The 24,850-nt window shown below is 40.8% G+C and overlaps 1 protein-coding gene across 2 annotated transcripts; it reads left to right on the forward strand.

Annotated features, from left to right (window-relative positions):
• Positions 1-7,138: 7,138 nt before the first annotated feature.
• LOC129247347 (platelet binding protein GspB) lies at positions 7,139-24,460 on the forward strand. 2 transcript variants are annotated; one of them, XM_054886454.1, is made up of 6 exons: positions 7,139-7,380; positions 7,693-7,913; positions 11,431-12,278; positions 17,234-18,507; positions 18,605-19,210; positions 22,690-24,460. In XM_054886454.1, exons 3-6 carry the CDS (start codon positions 11,576-11,578, stop codon positions 23,806-23,808), a joined length of 3,702 nt encoding a protein of 1,233 aa, XP_054742429.1. In that variant the 5' UTR covers positions 7,139-7,380; positions 7,693-7,913; positions 11,431-11,575; the 3' UTR covers positions 23,809-24,460. The 2 variants fall into 2 exon arrangements, with proteins under 2 accessions (XP_054742429.1, XP_054742428.1); XM_054886453.1 differs by having other exon boundaries at positions 7,139-7,913.
• The last annotated feature ends 390 nt before the right edge of the window (positions 24,461-24,850 follow it).

The raw sequence follows: 24,850 nt of genomic DNA on the forward strand, positions 1-24,850 counted from the left end.
ACTCTAAATTGTTCGGGAAATAATAATTTTGTAATTATTTGCCTTCAAAATGCCTTCGGGAAATTCACTATAATTTGCCACATTACACTATATATTTTTTAACACTTCACTAAAATTCACCAAATATACACTCACACGCGTGTTTTTTCTGATTTTTATGCTTATATTCGAATTGCTTTTATTAAAATTAAATGCACATTCATTTGTCCATGTAATCACTTTCCAATTTTAAACGCGAATAAGAAGAAGATTGGAATGACAACAATATGGTGTTGCCGGATGCCTACAAATGAAACAAAAATATGAACAAAAATTAAGTATTTAAGTTTAGTGTTAATGATGGGGATGGGGATTATTGTGCGTCCTTACTACATACACGCATATGATGTTTTAATTTTGGGTTCAATGGTTTTAACACGGAAAGGAGTTCTACGCAAAAATACTGTGGATTGCGTAGCCGGAGTTGGACTGATGAGGGTTATTTTTTTTGAAGCGCGGGCGGAGGCCCGATAAGAAGTTCTAAGCAAAAATACTGTGTTAATTAAATTAATTTAATTTTAATTACTTTATTATTTTTTGTGATACGCTTAATATCATTGTTTTTAAGTTTAAATGAGTTGTATATTTTTATTTTCAAAAATATTTCTCAATTTTAAATTACAGCAAAAAATACTGCAGTTTTACAATGAACCTTCCACTGAACATCCCTGCATACGAACTTCGTTTTTATTTCAGGCGTATGGCAACACCAACTTTTCGCTCGCCGCCGGCAGGTTCGGTTTTCAGTTTTAAGATGAGGATACACCCCTCTATCCCCCCCTTTTAACCTTTTTTTTCAAAGCGATATACATTATACTAAAGTTTTCCCAAATATTTATCGGTGAGAAAAAATCTTCGATTAATTATATATGTATATATAATTGGCGCGTTACACCCTTTTTGGGTGTTTGGCCGAGCTGCTCCTCCAATTTGTGACGTGCATCTTAATGTTGTTCCACAAATGGAGGGACCTACAGTTTTAAGCCGTTTTGAAAAGCTCTGAGTCTAAGTCTAAAACGACTTTTCAAATTTCCGTGTAACTTCGAAAATATTCACCGGAACGATATTAAATTTTCTGTGTGTATTCTTAAGTAAATGTACATTAAGAAAATAAAATTTAAAAATCGATTTTTTGAAAATTCTAACTGTATAAAACCCCTTAAGTAAAATGCTACGGAAGGTACAACAAACGTTTTATTTTTTTATTGTACGTATAAAGTGATTCATTCAACTGAAGTGAAGCGTATTGCAAAGGCAGGCTGCATATTCTTCTTTAACCTAACCTTATTCTATTTCGGGTCGGCTCTCCTTATGCGAAGTCTCCAGGTCGCGCGATCCTGAGTCGTCTCTTCGCTGACGTTTCTGTATCGCTTGTCGTTTTCACTGGTATTTTTCAAGGTGTTTGGTGCACTGCCTGGCCCTCTTTTCGCTACCTCCAGCTGCAATACTTGCCTCACTGCATGATCCACTGGTCTTCTCATCACATGACCGTATCGGTTTTCCTAGAGATTAGTGCTGATTGGAGCAACTTGTTTGCTACCAATAATAAAGGTGTTTTGAATCTTGCCCAACAGTGTAACGCCATTCGCCCGCCTCAGCATCCGCTTTTCTGCCGCGTGCAGTTTCGGCTCTAGTTTACGTGGTACAGCCCAGCACTCTGGTGCATACATATGTCATTGCCTTCCTGATCATGCTTTTGTAGATTTTACCTTTTAATTTTTGTGGAATTTTCTTGTCGCACAGGATACCGGAGGCTTCTCACCAATTTTGCCATTCCCATTGAATTCGGTGAGCAATTTTTCGTTCGAAAGTTCCATTTTCGCTGACATAAGGAAGTCCTACTATCAGCCAATGAAGTCATTTTTAGAATATTTTGCTCAGTGATGACTGCGATGCATCGAGGCTGCAGGTGAGCTAACCTTATAATATTCTTAGTTTCAGAAAGTCAGTTAATTATCTGATCTTTAAAGCATAAAAAATAAAACAAGACTGCCAGCAGACTATTTTTTATGTTTCAAACACCTGAATATTATCAACAACAACCAGCCTGCCAACAATTTTTGGCACAACCTATAGCGCCGCCATCTACTCTGATAGCCAGTCTAACATAAATTTGAAGCTCTTTTAAGAAATCTAAATGAGTACTCATAATTCCCGTACGGTATTAATTGACTTTTCCCCGCATTTTTTGGAAAGCATAAAGAAAAGAAGATAAAGGTTCATGGCTTTAAAAATGTAATATTTTAATCAAACTTTAGGGTTACTCGAGTAACTATTAATCAACACATTTCGACTTCATCTTGATTGGCGCGATAACAGCTTACGCGGTTTGGTCGAGTTTAACAAAGCGCGGCAGCCATTTCTTTCCCGTGTTAACCGGCGCCAGTTAGGCACACCAAACGGGGTCAAGTCTTTCTCCACCTGATCTTTCCAATACAGAGAAGGCCTTCCTCTTCCTTTGCTACCACCAGCTGGTACCGCATCGAATGCTTTCAGAGCCGGAGCGTTTGTATCCATTCAGACGACATGACCTAGCCAACGAAGTCGCTGCATCTTCATTCGCTGTGCTATGTCTATGTCGTCGTAAAGCTCATACAGCTCCTTGTTCCATCGCCTGCGATACTCGCTGTCGCCAACGTGCAAAGGTTCAAAAATCTCCCGCAGAATCTGTCTCTCAAACACTCCCAGCGTCGCTTCATCGGATGTTGTCATCGTCCACGCTTCTGCGCCATACGTTAGGACGGGCACGATGAGAGTCTTGTAGAGTGTCAGTTTTGTTCGTCGAGAGAGGACTTTACTACTCAATTGCCTACTTAGTCCAAAGTAGCACTTGTTGGCAAGAGATATTCTACATTGGATTTCAAGGGTGACATTGTTATCGGTGTTGATGCTGGTTCCTAAATAAACGAAGTCTTTTACAACCTTAAAATCATAACTGTCAACAGTGACGTGGGTTCCGACACGTGAGTACGCCGACTGTATGATGACAGCGGGTACTTCGTTTTGCCGCGCTCACCATCAGACCCATCCGCTGTGCTTCCTAATGCAGTATGGAAAATACAGAACTAACAGTCCGGCCGCCGTAGCTGAATGGGTTTATGCGTGACTACGATTCGGAATTCGGAGTACGTTGGTGCGAATCTCCGTGAAACACCAAAATGAAGAAAATAACGGTCACCCCTCGGCAGGCAATGGCAAATATCCGAGTGTATTTTTGCCATGAAAAATCTCCTCATAAAAAAAATATCTTGAAACTGCAGATCCTCCATTTGTGGAGCAACATCAAGACGCACGCCACAAATAGGAGGAGGAGCACGGCCAAGCACCCAAAAAGGGTAAGCGCCAATTATATATACATATGTATATTAGACAAAATTGTGCCTGGGCGATTAAATTTTGCAGCTCGCACGATCTTTTCCAGCATCAGGTTAAAGAAGTCACACGACAGTGTCACCCTGTCTAGTATCAAACGTCTCGGAGATGTCCTTCCCAATTCTGACGGCGGTGCTGGTATTGAGCAGCGTCATTTTGCATAGCCGTATTAGTTTTGCGGGTATACCAATCAGACATCGGCAAGTATAGGCAGCTCCTTTTCGACCTGCCGAATGCAGCTTTGAAGTCGACAAAAAGATGGTGTGTGGCGATTCTCTTTTCAGCAAACTGCAATAGGGAAATTAACTACTTTTATTCTTTAATATATTTTATTCGATTAAACTAAGGGTGCAAGATAATGCTGATGGTTCAAGCAACTCACTAAGCAAGTCTGTATACTCTAATCGCAAGGAGTGACGGGTTTCTCGATAGTTCAGGTTCTAAAATTGCTTAGCTTCAAATTATCTGATGATAAATGTTTCATATTATGCTTGTACGAGCATTCTACAAAGATTAATCTCAAATTGTTCTAAACAGGGTACAACCAAATCAAAACATCTAAGGTCATTGACCTGATGTACTACATACATACATACAAACATTATTTCCTAAGACCGTGCGCGTCTTCTTTAACCCTTTTTAATACTCATCACTCCACAACAGTTCATTTAAATTCGCATAAAAAGACTTAAAAGAACTTAAATAATGCAAAAATACTGCGAAAATGCGTATTTTTCAAACATCGATCAAATAATTTACGAATTGCGTAATTTGCGTGAAGAAGAATACATATTTTCCATGCATTGTACTACGTTTTAAAAATAAAACAAAAATCCTTGAAAATGTCAATAGCCTTTTGGTGCGTAGCAAAATTCAGAAGAGACAAGTAACCCAATGCTAAATTATACAATTACAATAAGAAAATTTAGCAAGCGAAAAAGCGCGCGTAAAATTCTTCCTCCTATTCCACGCTAACTCAGTTGGATCATTACAAAAACCACAAATAAATAAATAAAATGGACGAAAACAATTCCAAGCCACACGTACACCCAAACCAAAGTGCTCAGTGTTCAGTGTTAAGTGTGGGGAATACTGAAATTGCCAAAAGTGTCAACGTACTGTCTGCGCGAAGCTGCGTCAAAGCGCTGCTACAGCGCTCAAGCACATGTTTTGCCACGCCTTACTATTACCGCCGCTTTACGCACTCACCGCCGCCACAGTTATGCGGTCAAGATCAATGTCTCCTCTACTGCGGCTTGAGAATCTCATTTGAATTTGGCAAAAATCAATGATTCCATAGCATCTTCGCGCCATAACGAATAAACAACAAAAACTGCTCTACTAACAGCAATAAAAACAACAGTGTAAAGAGCGCACGCACCTTGTGCGTCAGGCCAATTTATCAACACAACCCCGTACTCGCTATGCTGCCGCGTAGGGGGAGTACGTATTCACTTACAATACATACGCATGTGCATACATATGTTGGTATTATGCATGAGCATTAAATAATTAGCATATCATTTATGTATATTTTTGTTTTTTTGGATCTCTTTTTTTTTTTTGCTCATTTTTCTGGTCTATAGTTTATTTCGACGGCTTTGTGCTGAGGAAGTGGCGTGTTGTTTTTCTTGTCCCTTAGCTTGAATGTTTGTTTATTGAGAAAATTCCAGGGAGATCAATGATTCCTTGCCAAAATGAATTCGAAATTTTGCGTGTTCGCCTTGAACAAGAGTAGTGTAACTTGGCGTAATTTCGTGAGCATTGCTGAGTAACGTTTGCGCAAAATTGTACGCACATACGTAAATAGCTGCGCTATCGTTGTTATAGAAGCATAGAATAGTCGGCAAAAACTTTTAGTAAATGCTGCTATAGTAGAAATCCTTTCCGGGTCACTCCGGAAGCGTAGTAACGGCTGCCCGCCCTTGATATTTGGGTGGCGATTTGAAGGGACATGATGTCCTTGAAATAATGGGCAAGGTCGCTGGAGTTTTGAGTTTACAGATAAGGAGGCAGACTGGTCCAGCTTGCTAGCACACTTGCTGAACCTCTTTGAAAATATGCTTACAATACAACACAAACGAACTAATTTAATCACTAATTAGGAGGACAGACGTTCACGTTTCCACGACAGTCGGTTCTACGTTACCGAAACGACCCGGATTTATATCCGGCCAAGGACTGTCACTCCAGCAGCATTCACCGTATGTAAGTATGGGGAATGTTTATGCTGCTACAACAAAAACAGACGTTCACTTTTCCAACTTCCAGTAGTAGTAAAATCTTCTCATTTTTTAATGAAATAAAAAACTTACAAGCCACCTCTTGTTTCACTTTATTTTACATTTCCGTTAATTTCGGTTAATTTCCGCAAGAATGAAGGAAGTCTTGCGTTACACAGTGACATCTGCTGGGCACTAGACCTAATAATTGCGCATGTTTTGCTTTGACGATAATCACTTATGGTAACTCCATTTAGACCATTTGTTTGCAGATGGCGCGCGCTGCACTAAATTCGCTTTGAATAAAATTGTTGAATTTCGCATTCACATCCGTTTTATAGCAGGATTGCTTCTAAAATTGTCTAATAAACTTATTTTTATTTTAACAATAGCAAATGGAAACGACTAAAACTATTACAACATTTTTGCTTGCTTGGCGTTACCCGAGACAATTTTATATAGTCAATACGTGCAAAGGCATCCATACGTTTTTACTAATACACTCAGAATTCCCTCATTGTCTTCGTCAATGACGTAGGAAGACTCTAAATTTAACATACATATGATTTGAAATAACTGGTCATACGCCAATTCGGAGTTGCAATTCGCGAAAGAAAGCAAAATCTAGTCTCAAATGAGCGCACAATTCTGAGAAATCTATTTTAATTTGAAAATTTTGATAAGTATTATTGAAATATTTATTATTTTAATCTACGGTTCACTCAAATGTTAGCCCAAACAAATTGAGATCAGAGAGGGTAATTTGTACGAAATGCCAATAACAACGAACTATCTTTGTAAATGTATTTGTCTTCAGAGCATTGTTGTCTTGTGTAAGCCCAAAGTTAACAACAAAATATTAAGCGCTATGAGCAACTTATGAAATTTAATATTCAAGTATATAATAATGAAGTAAAACACGTCTTCTTTTATCAAAGAACTTTATTTCACTCTCCTTTTTACAAAAACTCTTCTTAACTTAAAGCTTAACTAATATTTACATTTAATGAGAATGGGAAAAAGTAAAGCTAGCAAATGAATGTAGGAATGAATGTTGTGTGTATGTTGAGTGCGTGAGTAAGCGTGTGGGTGTAGAGTGTGAGAAAGTATGTAAAGCAGTTGTTGGTTTACATTAGAGTTAGCATAAGTAATTAAATATAAGAGTAAGATTAAGTTAGAATTAAGAGTAGGTATAATATAGGAATAGGGTGATCATGTAACTAAGTATAGTAGTATGTAACATTGTAATATAACTATATACAATAAATTAAACGCAAGCTCTTATAGCTCAAAGCTACCTAAACCAGCAAAAACAATTTAATTGATATATCGAAATATGTTACCCCAAGCTAAAAAAAAGTTATAGTTTATCTGCAACAAATTTCGTTAATCATCCGCTGAACCAAATGCAACCCTACATTCAAAATTCTTCAACGAATGTGCGTAGAACGACATAGGTACGAAAAAGACAATCGTAGAAGCAGAAGTGGCAAACTATGAAAACGTCCGAAATGGAAATGAAAAGTCGTGAGAAAATTTGTGAAAATTCAAATCCTGCCATTTTCAATGCAGAAATTATGTAAATAAATGCAAAAAAATCCGCAAAATGCGTGAAAATGTTAAGAAAGAAAACTTTGTAATACAAATTATAACAAACTAAGTAAAACATTTACCAAGAAGTAGAGCGGCAGTAAAATTCGTCGTCCCAAAAAGGCGATAATGAAGAAGCTGTGAGCTGTAGAAAATTGTATGAATATTTGAGATAAAATAATTTAATGAAAATGCAACGTAACTGAGTTAAAAAAATAAAAGATTTTTATAAAATTGAAAGAAAATAAATATATAAGAGCAAGAAAATTCATTTCTTCTAAAGAAATAGCAGAAAAAAGACGGGTGCCGTTATTGAAAAAAAGTGAAACGTCAGAACGTGTGTGATGTGAAAAAATCAGTGTAAAGTAAATTTTGGCAAAACGCGCAGCAAATGCGGTACGTTTTTTTACAGGATTGAGTAATTCAGTGCAAATTTTTCCCCAAAAATAACGCTTTGGAAACGTTTTAGCTTCATAAGGCAATTTAATTATCGGAATTTGGTAGAATAGCATAACAGCCGTGCGGAGTGAGGCAAAAAAGTCGCCAGCTTAAGGCGCACACAAGAAAAAATACGCATCTGTCCCTGATTTTCAGTTTTATATAAAGGTCAGCTGCCGCAGCAGGTTTAACAAGTGGATTGTAAATAAAATTTACGCTGGATAGCGCAAGCAAAAAAAAGGATCAATAAAGGTATTTTCATATAAATAATATCGATTGGGTTATCTAAAAAGTTGGGTAACAAATTTAAGTAAAAATGAAAGATTCCTTTATGAACTTCATTCAATTAACTGTATGCTATATTTTTCTATGATCTTTCGGCATTCTTTGAGTAGAGGAATTATTCAATCGTTTGGAATGAATTCTGGGTTTTTGGTTTAGAACTTAGTCCAATAAGAATATTAGTAAAATACGGAAACAAGTGAGAATCTAAGTGTGCGAAGTCCCATGTTGTGTTGGCTGCTCATCAAAAATGTATGTCGTTTGGCATTTGTCTTGCTGTTTCTCAGTTGTGGGCGCTTCAATAGAGCAGCAATTATATTACTAATCCTTTTCAATATCAACACCAACACCAACACCACTAATTTTCGCTTTAAAAATGCTTCCATTTCCTAATATTCCAGCTGCATTTCGTAGATAGAAATTTGGCTCTTTCAATGTTTCATTGTTTGCATTGTTTCTTGATGTAGCCTACAGACATCCAAGACTATTAAATTTGTTAGCGCAAATCGCATTTCGCTAAATAATAGTAATGCCGATTTATAAATTGCCAGCTTACAGACGACAGTGTCGTATCTGTTTTGATAAAGATAAGTGTAGTCCATGAGATAATTGAGTTTAAAGCCATATATTACAAAATTTAATACTTAGCGCTTTGGGCAACACAATATGACGCGTTTCAATTTTGAAGAACTCTTGATTCTGCATTTTATTTAATTTGTTTTTAATTATTTTTTTTAACTTTTGCAAGCTTTGACATGCCCTTTGGTAGGTAGTAGCATTGATTCGTTCCGCCTAATAAGAACTTATATAACCTATTGAGCCATTTTTACAAACAAAATTGGTTGCCCATGCATGTATGTACATATGTATGTAGGTATGCGTTACCGAGTCAGTCTTCAAGCTCATTTTTGCATAGATTTGTAACAATCCTAAAAAGTATCTACTCAAAGCTGGACCTTTACAACATTCCCTTAGTGATCTCAAAGCCACCTACTTACGTATGTATGTACATATGTATGCTCTCTCAACTGTAGTCATGTTGTTTTGCTTAACATATTTTGCTTGGCAATCAATATTAATTATTACATTATTTCCCTATTGTAATAACATACGAGTGTGTGTATATCGAGAGAGTACTACAAGTAGAGCAACAACAGAAGGGAATAAATCTAAAACAATACGGTTACCTATTACTCCTGCCAACAAATTTGCTTCATCCAACCTTACCCCTATCTTAGTACACATGCAACCCACTGCATGTGTAACTTTTCAAACTCAAAAACTCAAGTTGTTTATTTTATCCAATTTTCCATGCGCACGCAACACTGCAACTACTAAAAGCTAAAGAAAAGAAAGAGGTAATGCATGAAAAATAAATGTCATAGCTTTTTGAATGCAGCAGCAGCAGCAGTAATAATTTCTTCAATATATAATAACATCGTCTCCCTACTCTTTCCTTAGCTAACGCATACACACATGCTTAGATCACGTACACCGTTGGGACGGTAGCATCGGTGCGCACGTATGCATATATACAAAATAACTTGTACGCACACATAAATGCAACGCTCAATTTTTAGTATTTATCCGTGCAATCATTGCAGTTATCACTAGACTGCAACTATCATCGGCATGCTGCCATCGCAAGCCCTATCCATATTTCCTTATTGTAAAAGTCTCTAGCGTTTACGCCCACTCATAGGGGGGGATGCATAAGTTTCACCTACATTTTCTTTCATTCGCATTTATTGAAAATCGCAACCTATACGCCCCGGCCGTTTTTTGTATACTTTTTCTTCTTTCAAAAATGTTGTTTAGCTTTATTATACTGCATTATTTTATTAAAGCGCTCGCTTTAACTCTTTCCCATGGCATATTTTTATGCTATGCTTATTTTTCCTTAAGGTTTCTTCTGCGCTAAAAACCATTCCTTTTATTAATTGATGATAGCAAAGAAAAAGCTGTGTACTACAGTTAAGTATAGTACAGTTTTCAGGTAATTTATTGTGGTTTTACATTACATAGGAGTGAATTGAAAATTGTTAGGCGTGAATATAATAATACTATATTATCAAATTGCCACGTTTGTAATATGGGTCCATTGACATCGAGGTGGCAACCAATTTGTAATGAGTAAAGTCTCCCAAAAAGCGGGCGCACCTGTATCTTTGTATAAACTTCATCTTATACCGATTACACAGGTCAACAACGTTTTGTTCTAGGAAAGTGTAGTGTCATTTTCGAAGTAATTTTTTGCGTAGAATCCGAATCCGGGGTTTAAATTACTCTATCATGTCAGGATTTTGAGATATCCTAACGTAAAAGTGCAAACAACGCTGGTTTTGCCTATTTTTGAGGTTATGTAGCTACGAAGATTTTGCTCTTCATAAAAAAGTAGACGTGGTATTTTAAATTATAAGTCTTCCTCTTTTAAATGCCGTTGAGTTTGCTCAAATATCTTTATTTTTCACTGAGATATCGCATTTTGAAGTCTCCATGTTTGTGACTATGTAATCGACCGTATCACGTCTCATGTTATCTCAATGGATTTTCGAATATCGAAAAATTCACAAACATGGAAACTTCAAAATGCGATATCTCAGTGAAAAATTAAGATATTTGAGCAAACTCAACGGCATTTAAAAGAGGAAGACTTATAATTTAAAATACCACGTCTACTTTTTTATGAAGAGCAAAATCTTCGTAGCTACATAACCTCAAAAATAGGCAAAACCAGCGTTGTTTGCACTTTTACGTTAGGATATCTCAAAATCCTGACGTGATAGAGTAATTTAAACCCCGGATTCGGATTCTACGCAAAAAATTACTTCGGAAATGACACTACACTTTTATAGAACATTCCGAACCCATATTTTTGCAGACCTGTGTTATCATTGAATTAGCAAATACCAGGTGTGGCCATTAAAAAATAAACTGACACTGTATAGCAATTTTTTTCGATTTCAAATATGTTCACTTATTATCTACGAGTACAACATTTCCCCTCTTTTCCTACAAAGCTCCATTGTTCAAAACAGCGCTGAAAGTCTTCCGCTGTCAGCTCTTTCATTATGTACTCCATTGTTGTTGTTTAAGCAGCATAAACATTCCTTATACATCTACGGGGAATGGTACTGGAGTTACAAGTCCTTGGCTGGCTATACATGCGGGCCATTCCGGTATTCTTTTTGCGTCATATTCGAATTACTCCCGAAAGAGCACTTAGCCGCTCACGGCAACAATCGTTAATGCGTTGTTGTAACATGAGTTTTAGGGGAATGCTGCTGAGGTGAATGGGGAATGCTGCCGGACTAGGGGAACGTAGGAGCCCGGATTTTTTAGCATTCAACGAGTTTTACTCTGTCATAATTCCCCCAAAATAGGCTAATTATTTTTAATGCATTCAACTGAAGAAAATCCAACAATTCTGTAGGCCTTGCTAGCAATTTATCCACAATATATTATATTTATCTCATATTCTTTTCAGATGCCATTTACCGTGTTGTGCAAAATTCTCCAACAACCAATTTGCCCACTTCAGCTCGGTTGTTCCAGGAGCAGCTGTTAAGACAGCAGAACAAACAGTTCGTTGAATACGAGGCAGTTTGTCAACGGCAATTTTCTCAGATAGAATGTTTAGACCAATCAAGAATTTCATTAACTATATACAGAAGAATGCAAGCGGCAGTGCGATTTTTGGCAGTACTACAACAATAGCTGATAGTGAAGTAGAACCCGGCGCTGAAGAGGTTGGCGTCGAAGCAACAAGAGTAATTCGCATACAAAGCGAGGCAACGCAAGAAAACAGTGAGCGGAGGCACACAGAAGAAAATAGGATTTCTCAAGTTATTTTCGAACAAAGAAAGGACGAAGATATGAAGCGAATAGAATTGAATAAATTGAATTTTGTAAATGGTAATAGCGCCACAGTAAATGCGATTAACGGTGAAGAGCTGAATGGCCGTGCCGACTTCGATGACGCAGAGGACGACGATATTGAATTGCAAATTAAGAGCAGTGTGATGCTGCGTCGACCGTTAAATCGTGTTACTTCGGTGGAAAACCTAACGGACGAAGTAGATGGAGATGGTGGCGAAAGTGTAGAGCTGCAATCGCATGACTCATTACGCGATCACAGCGATGCCATTGATGCTGATTCACAAGGTGAATACGATGAGTATCCAGCAGAAGGCGCAGAGGCAATTTCGCTGGTGAGTGATGATGGTACGGCTGGTGGTGGAGAGGATACTGCAGAAGAGGAGGTTATCACGGAAGAAGAAGATGTCGAAGAGACATTTTTGGAATTAGCAAGCCATCAAGAGCGACACTTTGAAGGTAAGCAAAAAGATATAAGGTTGTCAAAAAAGTCTTGCGGTATTTTTATTGAATTTTCAGTTGTTCATAAAATTGGTTATAAAAATGCGATTTAAGTCAAATATGCGCCGTTTTGTTCGATGACGAGTTCCCAATGAGATACCAACTTCATAATGCCCCTCTAATAGAAGCTCGCTTCCCTATTGTCAAAAAACTCGGAGAGCCAATTTTCACAGGACTCTCTTGTGGCCAACTTCCGACTACCAAGCTCGTTCGCCATGGACAGAAATAGGTGGTAATCACTTGGGGCGAGATCCGGACTATACGGTGGATGCAAAAGAACCTCCCATCCGAGCTCCCGGAGCTTCTGGCGTGTCACCAAAGATGTGTGTGGCCTGGCGTTGTCCTGATGGAAGACAATTCGGCCTCTGTTGATCAAAGATGGCCTCTTCTGCATAAGTGCTGCATTCAAGCGGTCCAGTTGTTGGCAGACAGCTCCGAATTGAGCGTTCTGCCAATCCCACCAAACACACAGAAGAACCTTCCTGGCCGTCAATCCAGGCTTGACCGCCGTCTGGGCAGCTTCACCGCTTTTCGACCACGACCGTTTGCGCTTCACGTTGTCGTAAGTGACCCACTTTTCATCGCCAGTCACCATCCGCTTCAAAAACGGCTCGATTTTGTTGCGATTCAGAAGCGACTCGCATGCATCCATACGGGCAAAAATGTTTCTTTGCGTCAAGTCGTGTGGCACCCATACATCGAGCTTCTTTTTGAATCCAAGCTTCTTCAAATGGTTTAAAACGGTTTGATGACTCAAGCCCAGCTCTTGGCCGATGCTACGGCTGCTACTATGCCGGTCTCTTTCGATCAATTCAGCGATTTTATCGCAATTTTCGACGACAGGCCTTCCGGACCGTGGCGCATCTTCGATCACCTCTGCACCAGAACGAAAACGTTGAAACCATCGTTGTGCGGTGGAAATGGAAACTGTATCGGGTCCATAAGCTGCACAAATTTTATTGGCAGCATGAGATGCATTTTTGCCTTTATCGTAGTAGTACTCTAAAATATGCCGTATTTTCTCTTTATTTTGCTCCATGTTTGCGACGCTATAACTCACGAACGACTAAAAGCAAACAGCAATTAATCAAACACGTGTTAGCACGTGAAAAGAGCTTTCCAAAAAGCTCTAGCGTGAACCGATGCGACGAATACAACCAGAACTACGCGCTTGCAAAGACAAGCTTGCGGAAATACCGCAAGACTTCTTTGCCAACCTTATATAAACTTTTCGATGAAAATTATTTTACAGAGACGAATTTAGTTTTGAGAAAATTATCCATGTTTAAATACAAACAGAATTGAACTGTGCGACAAGGTAAACGTGAGTAGACCTGCATTTGAAAGTACATAAACTGCAGAATTGTACCCTGCAGTGGTACAAAGATGGCTCGGGGACGCCAGAAGGCATAGGCGCTGAAACATAGCGTTCTGTGCCGATGGGTAGTTTTCCAAGCATCTTCAAAGCGCAGGAGTCTGGCTCCGTTTGTGTGCAGATATTAAATTAGATAGGAAGTTCCGGAATGAGCGAATTGCCATTCTGAGCGACAGGTAGGCGGCACACAAAGCTTTGTTACCCTGTGAGATTAAGTACTCACTGGACCTTGAGTGTATCGAGAAACTGAATCTTGTTAGGTACGCGCAATCGCAACTGGCTAATTTAGGTCCCAGGACACAGCGGAATAACTAGGATTGAAGTAGCGGACGCATTGGCGAAAGATGCTACGGCCTCGTCATTAATAGCCCCCGAGCTCTTCCTTGCTATGGGACAGCACACCATTAAGGAGAAGCTTAGGAGTGATAAACTAAGGCTAAGGAAGGTTAGCTGGCATCAAACTATGAGGCTACGCCAGGCCAGATCCCTCCCGGGGTACAACTAAAAGAGGTTTAAAAATTTCGATAACTCATGGGCATTATCACAGGCCATTGCAGACTGCGCAGTCATCTGCACATGATCCGGATGTTGTCCACTGACTCTGATTGTTTCTGTGACCAGTCCCAGGATATCCCCATGCACTTTCTCCTTGAATGCAGCGCTATAGCGTGGAAAAGATTGGGACATTTTGGCCATTGGCAGCCAGAAGAAAGGCAAGTACGCTCAGAGCAAACCCAGTTCTATCTTAAGTTTGATAAGAGAACTGGCTCTGGATGGTCCAATTATTTAAAAATAACAATGTTAGAATATTACAGAAGATTTAGAAATAAAGAAAGTAACAGAGTTTCAGGGAATACAATAAAATCTTATTCGGATCTATTTTATCCGGTCGGTAGGCAAAGCGTTAATTTTGAAAAAAGCACAAGTTACTGGGGCGACTTGAAATTTTATTTCATCGACCGTCTTGGACTCCGAATTATTCTACTAATCCATAAATCTAGCAGGTCTCTTATACAAAAAACAAAATATAATTGCCGCCTATACTCCTGTCAGGTGTTTGGTCGAGCTCCTCCTCCTATTTGTGGCGTTCGTCTTGATGTTGTTCCGCAACAGGAGGGACCAACAGCTTAAATCCGACTCTGAACGGCAAATGATTTTTATGAGCAGCTTTTGGCATGGCAGAGGACGTAGTTCTCTTGTGAATTGTTGTTGTTGTTGTTGTAGCAGTATCTTCGCCCTGTCAGTGTAGTGTAAATTACCGGTCGTCTTCGTCTAGCTCATCTAACGGTAGGCCCAGGAAACTGGCAGTTTCGACGGGTTGGGTCCAGAGGGAGAGAGGTGTTAGATGAGTGGGTTTGATGGGGCATGTGAAGAGGTGGTTAGTGTCGTGCGGGGTACCTTCACATGCAGGACATATGTTTAGTATGTCGGGGTCGATTCTGGATAGGTAGGAGTTTAACCTGCTACAATATCCAGAACGTAGTTGTGCCAAGATTACGCGGGACTCTCGAGGAAGCTGGAGCTCTTCGTCTGCGATAGGTGGTGGTTAGACTCCGATAACGGCATTCGGGGGTCGGGAGCTTAGGAAGGTGGTAAGTGTCTCCCGATGAATGTCGTTAATAGCCTGTCTGTATACTGTCTGATCCTGGAGAGGTCTGTCCGTTTTGTCCTGGATCTCGTCCACGTAGTTGAGGAAGTGTCTCCTGATGTGCCTGGGAGGTGGCTCAGGCTCGAGCAGGTGTCTGCATGGGTGAGGCCTACGGTGACACCCAAGCAGAAACTGCTTGCCGAGCATTTTGTTATGCTCCTTAACCGGGAGCATGTGCGCCTCGTCATGTAAGTGGTGAAAAGGGGACATCAGGAGACATCCTGTCGCGGTCCTGATGGCAGTATTCTGGCAGGTCTGAAGCTTCGTCCACTGCGTATCACTGGTTCCAGGCGACCAGACAGGCGCGGCATAGTTCAGAACCGGTCGGCCTATTGCTTTGAAAGTCGACAGCAACATTTCTTTGTCTTTGCCCCAAGTGCTGCCGGCAAGCGACTTGAGGACCTTGTTGCGATTCTGTACTCTCGTTGCAATAGCGGTTGTGTGCGCCGAGAAGGAGAGCAAGCTGTCAAAGGTGACTCCCAAAATTCTGGGGTTGTTTATCGTCGGAATTGGGGTATCATCGACGTGAACCTGAAGTGGCAGCTTGACCTCCTTTGTCCAGGTGGTAAATAGGGTCGCCGTGGATTTCGTGGGAGAAAGTTTTAAGTTTCTCGCAGTGAAGAAGCGAGAAAGGCTGGCGAGGTAGTCGTTTACTTTTGAGCATAGGCCATCAATGTCATTGCCCGACGCCATTATCGTGCAGTCGTCGGCATATGAGACCAATGAGACTCCCTCTGGTGGCTGGGGGAGTTTCGAAATATAGAAATTAAAAAGCAAGGGTGAAAGGACACCACCCTGCGGTACTCCTTGCTTTATTTTTCTTTGTTTTGAGGTTTGGTCTCGAAATACTACCGACGAGTGACGACCACTCAGGTAGTTCGCGGTCCACCTCTTCAGCCCTGGCGGGAGTGTCGACTGTAAAATGTCATCTAGTAGCGTGGTGTGGCTGACTGTGTCGAAAGCCTTTTGTAGGTCCAACGCTACTAGGACAGTCCTCTCGCAGGGGCGGTTTTGGTTAAGGCCGCGGTTTACCTGGGTGTTTATGACGGTGAGTGCCGTGGTGGTACTGTGCACTCTACGGAAACCATGCTGGTGTGGGGCTGGAGTCAGGTGTTGAGTGAGGAGTGGGAGTAGAAGGGCCTCAAGTGTCTTCACTACTGGGGAAAGGAGAGTTATCGGACGATAAGACTCCCCTTGGTTGGCGGGTTTCCCAGGCTTCAGCAGTGGGACCACTCTCCCTAATTTCCACTTATCAGGAATGATGAGAGTGGCCATAGACAGGTTGAAGACCTTTGTGAGATATTCTACTCCCAATGGACCCAGCTTTTTCAGCATCAGCATGTTTAGTCCGTCGGGGCCAATGGCTTTTGATGGTTTCATGTGTTTGATGGCCCCCTGAACCTCGTCGCTGGTGAAAGTAAGCGGTGCACTGTTGTAGGGCAGTTTGTGCAGCCGTCTGGTGGCACAACGCTTGGATCTGTCGACCGGAGGATGCAATATAAATTGCCGGCTAAAGTAGCTCGCGCATCTCTTCGGGTCCGACGAAGTACGATCGTTGAAGGTGATATCCACCTTGTGAATTGTAATAAATCCCTCTTTCATAATTTTGATACGCCTGCAATTCTCTACCTTTTTAAAGATTTTAACTGTATATAAAAACTATCCGTGAAGCGGGAATAATAAAATCTACATTCGCAAACTCCAACGAACGAAGATGTCTGCTGGCCAGTTGAGCAGATTCGTGACACGTAATAACCGAACATTCATTTTTTTCCTTTTGGTTTTAAGAATTTACTATTTTTCTGTAGAATTTAATTAAAAAAAAATGTGTACATTCTGGCAAAATTAATATTTAATTAAAATTTGTTTTTTTTTTTTTTAATATTTTAGATAGCGAAATCATTGTACTCGGCGACGTTGACATAAATTCCTCCATTGCGTCCGATGCGCCCTCCGAAGATCCACTGGCCATCGATGACTTCACACAGCCGTCGATTTCGGCAATCAAGGATACTTCGAATCCATTGGATTCCTCAACGAACGATGAGGCATCCACAAGCGCCGATTTATTATGGAGTAATATCGACAATTTAAAGACAAACATTATAACGCCAAATGCAGAAAAAGACTTACCAATCAGGACGAATTTAGATACGTCCACAAGCATACTGCGGATACATCTCACTACTTCTCCTACTACGGACAAGGAGAAGCGTAATAGTGCGGTCGCTAGCAGCGATAGCGGCAGCAATAACGCAACAATCCTAAGCACTCAACGTGATGAGAACGCGGAAGAGATACGCAGCGATGGTTCCGACTCGGGACTGGGCAGTGAGACATCCACGTTGCAGACGACGCTCACCAGCCTGGCAGACACCAGCCAGTTGGCGGCACCCAGCGATAGCAGCGCCGTAAGTGCACCTACTGCCAGCAAATCCGTAGATACCCCGAGCAATTATTGCTCCATAAATAGCAGCGAGTCGAATGTGACATTGGCAGACAGCGTAGCGGCTACTTCCACTGCGATTGTGCCCGTTGTTGCTACTGCCGCCGCCATGACGCCACTAACAGTAGTTTCGAAACCGGTACGTTCGAATTTGAAGCGTCGCCTCGAGGAGGATGATACGCTTGGCGATTCGTCACAACAAACGCAGCTATCCACCACCGGCGGCACACAAGTGAAAAAACTTAAACGTTCCATCAATTTTGAAAACGTGCAAGTTTACTACTTTCCACGACAGCAAGGTTTCGGTTGTGTACCCTCGGCGGGCGGTTGTACGCTGGGCATGGGCGCGCGCCACATTGGCTTCAAAACGCTTACGCTGGCGGAACATGCCGCTGAGTTGCGGCGTGCTCATCGTCTACAATTGCAGGAAATCAATCCACGTGGTTCGTCGAGTGATGATAGTGAGGAATCCGAAGAGGATTACCTAAGCGAGGGCAGTAGCTCCGATTTGGATGCTGAATCGAATGGCTTTCTGCAGCCGGTGTCACCGAAGCAACGGCGTGCACTGCTGAAAGCAGCTGGTGTGCGCAAGATCGACGCAGCCGAGAAGATTGAATGCCGCGACATACGAAACTCACGTGAGGTGTGCGGCTGTGCGTGTGTGGAGTTCTGTGATCCAGAGTCGTGTGCCTGCAGTCAAGCGGGCATCAAATGTCAAGTGAGTGTAAAAGAAAATACTTTTTTCGATAAACTTACTGTAACTACTATATTTTTCATGTGAATGATCTTAATTTTTTCTTATTCTCCCTTACCAGGTCGATCGCGCCATGTTTCCATGCGGTTGTACGCGCGATGCCTGTGGCAACACAGTGGGACGCGTTGAATTTAATCCCACACGTGTGCGCACCCACTTCATACACACAATCATGCGCCTGGAAATGGAGAACCGTCAACAGCAGAATCCGTCTCTCTGTGGTACTGTGAGCAGCTACAGCTTATCCGCTGCCTGTGCCACAACTGCTACCGCTGTCGGTCCACACACAAACGCCCTACCATCGACGCCATCATACGCCACCGCACTACCCAACAGCTACTATGCCATGCAGACACAATCAAATTATAGCTCTGGTTACGCTTCTCCCGCATACCCAAGCGAACCGGCAGCCAATTATTATCAACAACAAAGTAGCAGCACCACTCATTACAGCGCCGTAAGCACAACCGAGTTGCAAGCGACAACACAGCAAAATTATCAATTAGACTCGTTAGATGCGGGTGTATATGCGGGCTCAGCTACTGCCGCACCCGTGTACGGCGAAATGCTGCCATCCTACAGTAGCGCGGTCGGAGTCTCCGCGAGCACTGCCACTGTGAGTGCATATCACCAGAATTTGAACTATGCGACTGTTCAACAAACACAGGTTAGTACTACCGGAAATTTTATATAAGAAAGAGAAATCTAAGTTTAAATGGTGACTCGAAATTAGTAACACCCAGTAGTCGAAATTCCATCAACTGAAATTAAATTATTCACCTCGGTAATTGATTTCTTAACTCCAATTTTTTTCCGTACTCATCAGCGCGAAAACGAAAACAGAGGCACAACGATTTCTATTCACTGGTGTGATGAAAATAATTATTGAACTGCCAATCTTCCTTGTTAATTACAGTTGTTGTTGTTGTTGCAGCATAAACATTCCCCATACATGTACGGGGAATGACAGTCCTTGGCCGGATATAAATCCAGGTCGTTCCGGTAACGTAGAACCAACTCTCCTAGAAATTTTATCGTAGTCTCGATAGCCAGTGGCTTATTGCCAGAGCTGTGATGAAAGGATATTTTTTAATAAACAATAAAAATGGTTTTAAGTAAATTATTTCTAATAAGTATACCGAATAGTTTGGAAGAAGTATGTAATTTAAAAACAAATTGCAAAAAGAAAAAAGAATTTGAAGTTCAAATTGTTTATGTAACACCCTTTACTTCTATTATAATTAACATAAATTCTTGTTATTATAATGAGAATCGGCCGGAGAAGTCTGCCCAGCATGAATTTAGAACGTTGTTATTATTTGTTCAAGTATTAATTTGACTACACGTGGGTATTGCGGGTAACGAGACCTCTGACTCCTTAGTTTTACCACTACCTTCTGCGGCCATCACAGCCACGGCTAGCAAATGGGTAACTACCACCCACAAGCGAGCTTGGCAGGCTAAGAGAGGCTGCAGATGGACTAAACTGATGTTGCCTGTCATGTCCGATCGACTGTCGCAAACCCTTCTGTCATTAAGCAGAGGGGAGTGCATACGGCTGGTTAGACTGATGACTGGCCACTTTCTGTGGGCAAAGCACATGGAAAGGTTGGGCATCTCAGACAGTGTACTCTGCCCAGCTTGTGAAGAGGAGGATGAGACGGCGAACCACTTCCTGTGTGTCTGCCCCGCCTTCGCTCGAATCAGGTTTGAGATCTTTGGCACTGATGTGTTAAGAAGCGACCATCTTGGCTCCTTGGCACCACAAGATCTACTCAGATTTCTTCGGAGATCGGGTAGATTTAAAGAAAATTAAAAAGGGAATCCAAGTGTAGTACAATGGACTTAATTAATGTCTGAGTGCTGCACTTGCTAGTTGTCCCGACAAAAAAAAAATTAATTTGACTTTCTCATAAATGTTTCTTTACTGTGAAAGCCAATGCTCTAAGTGAAGGCTACTGAATATTCTATTGAATTCGATGAGAGCTCTTGTAATTGTGCCCAAAAATGATAGTTAGCTTTACTGAAAGTGTAGAGTTGAAGCTTATGAGATCAGGTAGTTACGTGCAGATAACGAAACAAGAAATGATGTCACAGACACACAACAACGATTGAATGGTGCTCGATTCAAATAACTTCATTCTTAAGAGTATAGAACAGGGAGTATAGAAAGGCAACGGATAAGAGCTGAAGTGGCAAAGAGCTAAACGAAAGAAGTTCCGCTGCAATATTTCAATTCAATTCGAATAAGCTGATTAGTTTGACCAGTTTTTACTATTTTTCTAAATTTTTTTTTTAAGTTCATTATTTTTGCAGAAAAATATAACCCATTTAGCCAAGAAAATGAAAGAGCACAAGAGTGTGCCAGGAAATGCTCTGAGCTTGACCTTCAGTGAGTGATAGAGGACATAAGCATTCCTCTACACGAACTGTGCACTGCGATTGGCTTGAGCGTAAACGCGGAAACCAATAAAAGGTGGTCTTTGACCACTAACTGCAGGGTCTCCGCAGCACTCTGGTCAAAATAAATCTTAGAAGGATAAAATGTCTGCTTGGAGTCAACAGATCAACTACAAGCGTCCTTACAGGTGTATAATGGGTCACTGCGCTATTGGCATCCCAGCCAGTAGAATGGGTATGCCTCACAATGACTTCTGCACGAGTTGTGGAGATGAAGAGTCGGTATAACACGTCCTCTGTGAATGTCCTGCACTTCCAAGAAGCCGTGCTAAATATCTTAGCAATTATTTCTTTGAAGATCTGAGAAATTCCCAAATTGTCTCACTGGAGGGACCAATTAAAAAATAATATCTAATTGGTTTAAGCAGCTTAATTAGGAGATGAAAATCAAATGCAGGTTTCACAATGGGCCTTAAAGCCACCGAGTGTCTTGCCTTATACAAGCCACCTGGCTAGCCTCACCTAACCATGGCTCATTTTCTAACAAAGACCATATAAATCCAAGTTTCAAACGTTATACCAAAATTAAAAAAAAAAAAATCCACAATATTTTCACCTCAATTCCAAGGTCTTTAATTAGAATTTCTCGAACAAATTTTGGTATGCAGTATAACAAAGTGCGACTTTGAAATTGCTGAAAATTCCGTTAATTTTTTATAATTTTTTTTTTCAAATGTCTTGCATTTGTTATATGAAGAAAGTGCGAAACACCGTAAACCTCGTCAAAACTGGCTCAGTGATTGCGTTGGCTGTATGCACACATAAACACAATTTCACTCAAAGTGGTGCAAAATTAATCATCCATTTTGTCTGTGAATAACTTTTTCAACCTTTCACTTTTGTGATAAGCCCGAACAGAAAACTGTTGAACTTTCTTCTAAAACTTGAAGGAAAAGACGTTGGTCAACGTTCGTTGGGGTCAACATATGACCACCATTGGAGTCATTGAGGACCCGATTTACTTGTCTTACATAGAGGTGGCGGATAACACTGAGCATTTTCTTTGTGAGTGTGCCGCATTTGCTAGAGCAAGGCTACGAATTTTGGGTTCCGATGTGATGAGAACCAGTAATATTCGTTCTCCCAAACGAGAGGATATTTTCAGTTTTACCAAAAATAAAAACGGGAAAATTCTCACAGGTCTAACTACCTCTTTGGCTCTATTCTATCCTATCTTTTCCTTTTGCTACTTTTCTCCTTTCGTTCTTAACTATCTACCCCTTTACTTTCTAGAGCTTTAAATACAATGAGCTTTTTAGCCTGTGTGTTTTACCAGAGTTACCGAATCTCTCGGTGCTTCATGGCTCAACGTTTCAAATTTCAATTTTCAACTTTTTCACTAAAAAACAGGTTTTGAATGATGGGCATCTTAATTTTGACCTTTATGCGCTCCTTTGTCCATTGCTTGTCTGTTTGTATACTACAGATGTCGACGCCATTCGAAAAAATTACAAATCTTCCAATAGGGTGATTAATTTTGCGCCACCGTGTACATGGAAATTTTGATTTAAATTTGCCAATACATCATTATATGAAAACTGGCATACGTTTTTCAATTTAATTTGATTTAATATTTAACATTGAATTTAATTTAATTTTTAAGTTTTAATTTTAATTTAATTTAAAATTCATTAATTCAATAATTCAAACGCCTCTTTGAATTGATCACTGATTTCCACCTTACAGGTCTCAACCTACACAGCCTATCAGCAGACATCAAGCGCTGGTTATCTACCACAACACAACCAGCAAAGCGCCACAGTGGCAGGCATATCCACACAGCCAACGCTGCCACCACCAACCACCTACAGCTCATGCGCCGTACCATCGCTGCCACCATACGGCACCGCCACAACCACCGCAGCCGCATCACAGTACCAAAACGCCAACAGCTATGCGCTTGTCGACACCACAGCGCCCAGCTGCATTAGCATTGACGACAGCGGCGGCTGTGAGGAAGGTAGCGTTGAAGCAGGTGGCGCTACCCGAGATGGCAATGGCAGCGCCACCACCACCTCCAACGACAACAGCAGCAGCTGTGCCGATAACACCACAATCAAAACCACTTCCTGTACCAACAGAGGCAACGCTGCACTCAACAGCAATGACAGCGACGGCGGCAGCGACAATGGCAGTGGCAGTGGTAGTGGCACCAGCTTCATACAGCTTAGTACACCCATTTCCAGTGCAACACGGCTCTCACAAATCAATGATCTGCTACAGCATAATCGCCATACAACCGCCACGCTTGTGGCTGTCTCGCATACGGCTTGTTTGAGCGTAAGTGGCAGCACCAGTACGCTTATTAGCAAGCGCAGCGTGACTACCGATTGTGATTACAACAACACGTGCAGCGTGGATGTAGAAGAAGATGCAGCAGTGGATGAGGAGGAGAAGGATGACGGCGAGGTCATAGCAGAAGAGATAGACGGCGAACAAATACCTATCACAGAGCCACAGCAATCGGTAGCGTCTAAGTTAGGCACAACCAATGAAGATGAAAATGTGAAGGCAGCATTCAAAGTTGTAGCAACGGCAAAAATCGAGCCGCCACCTGTGGCAAGCACAATTGGTGATGCTAATGAGGATACTGTCACGCATCAAAATGATGCGGGTATCACTGATAACACTGCAACTACAACTACAAGTGATGCCGCGAAAGCCACACTCAGTAGTGGTGATAGCATTGCAGATAACGGCACCAAAGCTACCGCTGCCGCCACCGCCACCTCCGCTGCAGCCACAACTACTGCCACTGTCACTGCAATTGCGGCCACAAGCGCAGTGAATATGATTAGCAATTAAAGTGCGGGGAAGGGGGTCTTATTTAACAAACATGCACACTGCACTCCCCTTCACACGCCCGCCACATACATGCATACACATCATAGGCATACATTCACACATGCACAGGCGCTGCGCCACGCCACGCTTTCTACACTGTTAGCAATTTCTAAGAGAAGACTTGATTTTTATTAGCCCATAGAAGTAATAAGCGTTAAACTGAAAAAGAAGAAAAAAGAAAAGAAAAAAAATACGAAGACTAAAACGAAACAGAAGAAATATTAAGCGGAATTTTGTTAGTGAATTCCCGTATAATTAATTTAAAATAAACTAAACGTATTTGAAGAACGAATCAAAAATATTATATGTATAAGCTGACTAGCAGCCGAAATGAATGAATGAATTTTTTGTAGCAAGAAACAGCAGCTCGCTCTAATATGTAATGTTAATTTTTTTCGGCTTTGTTGCAAACTTTCCACAAAAACATATGTATAGAATTTGTATAAAAAACCCACACACACTACGGAAAATTGCAACAAATGAATTAACGGTTTTTTAATATATATATATTATAGTGTTAATCAATGTATCATACATTACAAGTTAATATTCCTTTTAAACTATGCCTAAATATAAAGCAACTGCATATTTGTATGTGTATGTTCAAACAAAATGAGTGTGGCATAACTTTATTCCTATTTTAAGACTTCATTTAACTTTCGTTTTTAATTTTTATTAAATTTTTATCCTGGTTTTACTCGTATCAACTACAGAAACAGCTGAAGCAATTACAAAATCGTAACTTTAATGGCTCAAAAATGGAAGGGATTGAATATTAAAAAGAAAATACAGCCGCAATGTCATTTTCCACATACACAAACTTAAAAATATTGGAAATTATAAAAAAATTACAGTCGCAATGCGATTTTTCACATACTGATGCTCAGTTACTCACCCGCTTATATTTTTGTATTTACATATTTTTACATTTTGACTCAGATAGAATGCCTAGGAAGCTAAGAAAGTTTATTCTAACATCACCGTAAATCGTAAAAAAGTCAAC

This window comes from Anastrepha obliqua, chromosome 5 (genome assembly GCF_027943255.1).
Source record: "Anastrepha obliqua isolate idAnaObli1 chromosome 5, idAnaObli1_1.0, whole genome shotgun sequence".
Classification (NCBI taxonomy): domain Eukaryota; kingdom Metazoa; phylum Arthropoda; class Insecta; order Diptera; family Tephritidae; genus Anastrepha; species Anastrepha obliqua.

Coding starts and splice junctions, on each gene's coding strand:
- LOC129247347 (XM_054886453.1), top strand. CDS start 11,576: ATGTTTAGACCAATCAAGAATTTCATTAACTATATACAGAAGAATGCA. Junction 12,279..17,233: donor TCAAGAGCGACACTTTGAAG/GTAAGCAAAAAG, acceptor TTAATATTTTAG/ATAGCGAAATCATTGTACTC. Junction 19,211..22,689: donor CGACTGTTCAACAAACACAG/GTTAGTACTACC, acceptor TCCACCTTACAG/GTCTCAACCTACACAGCCTA.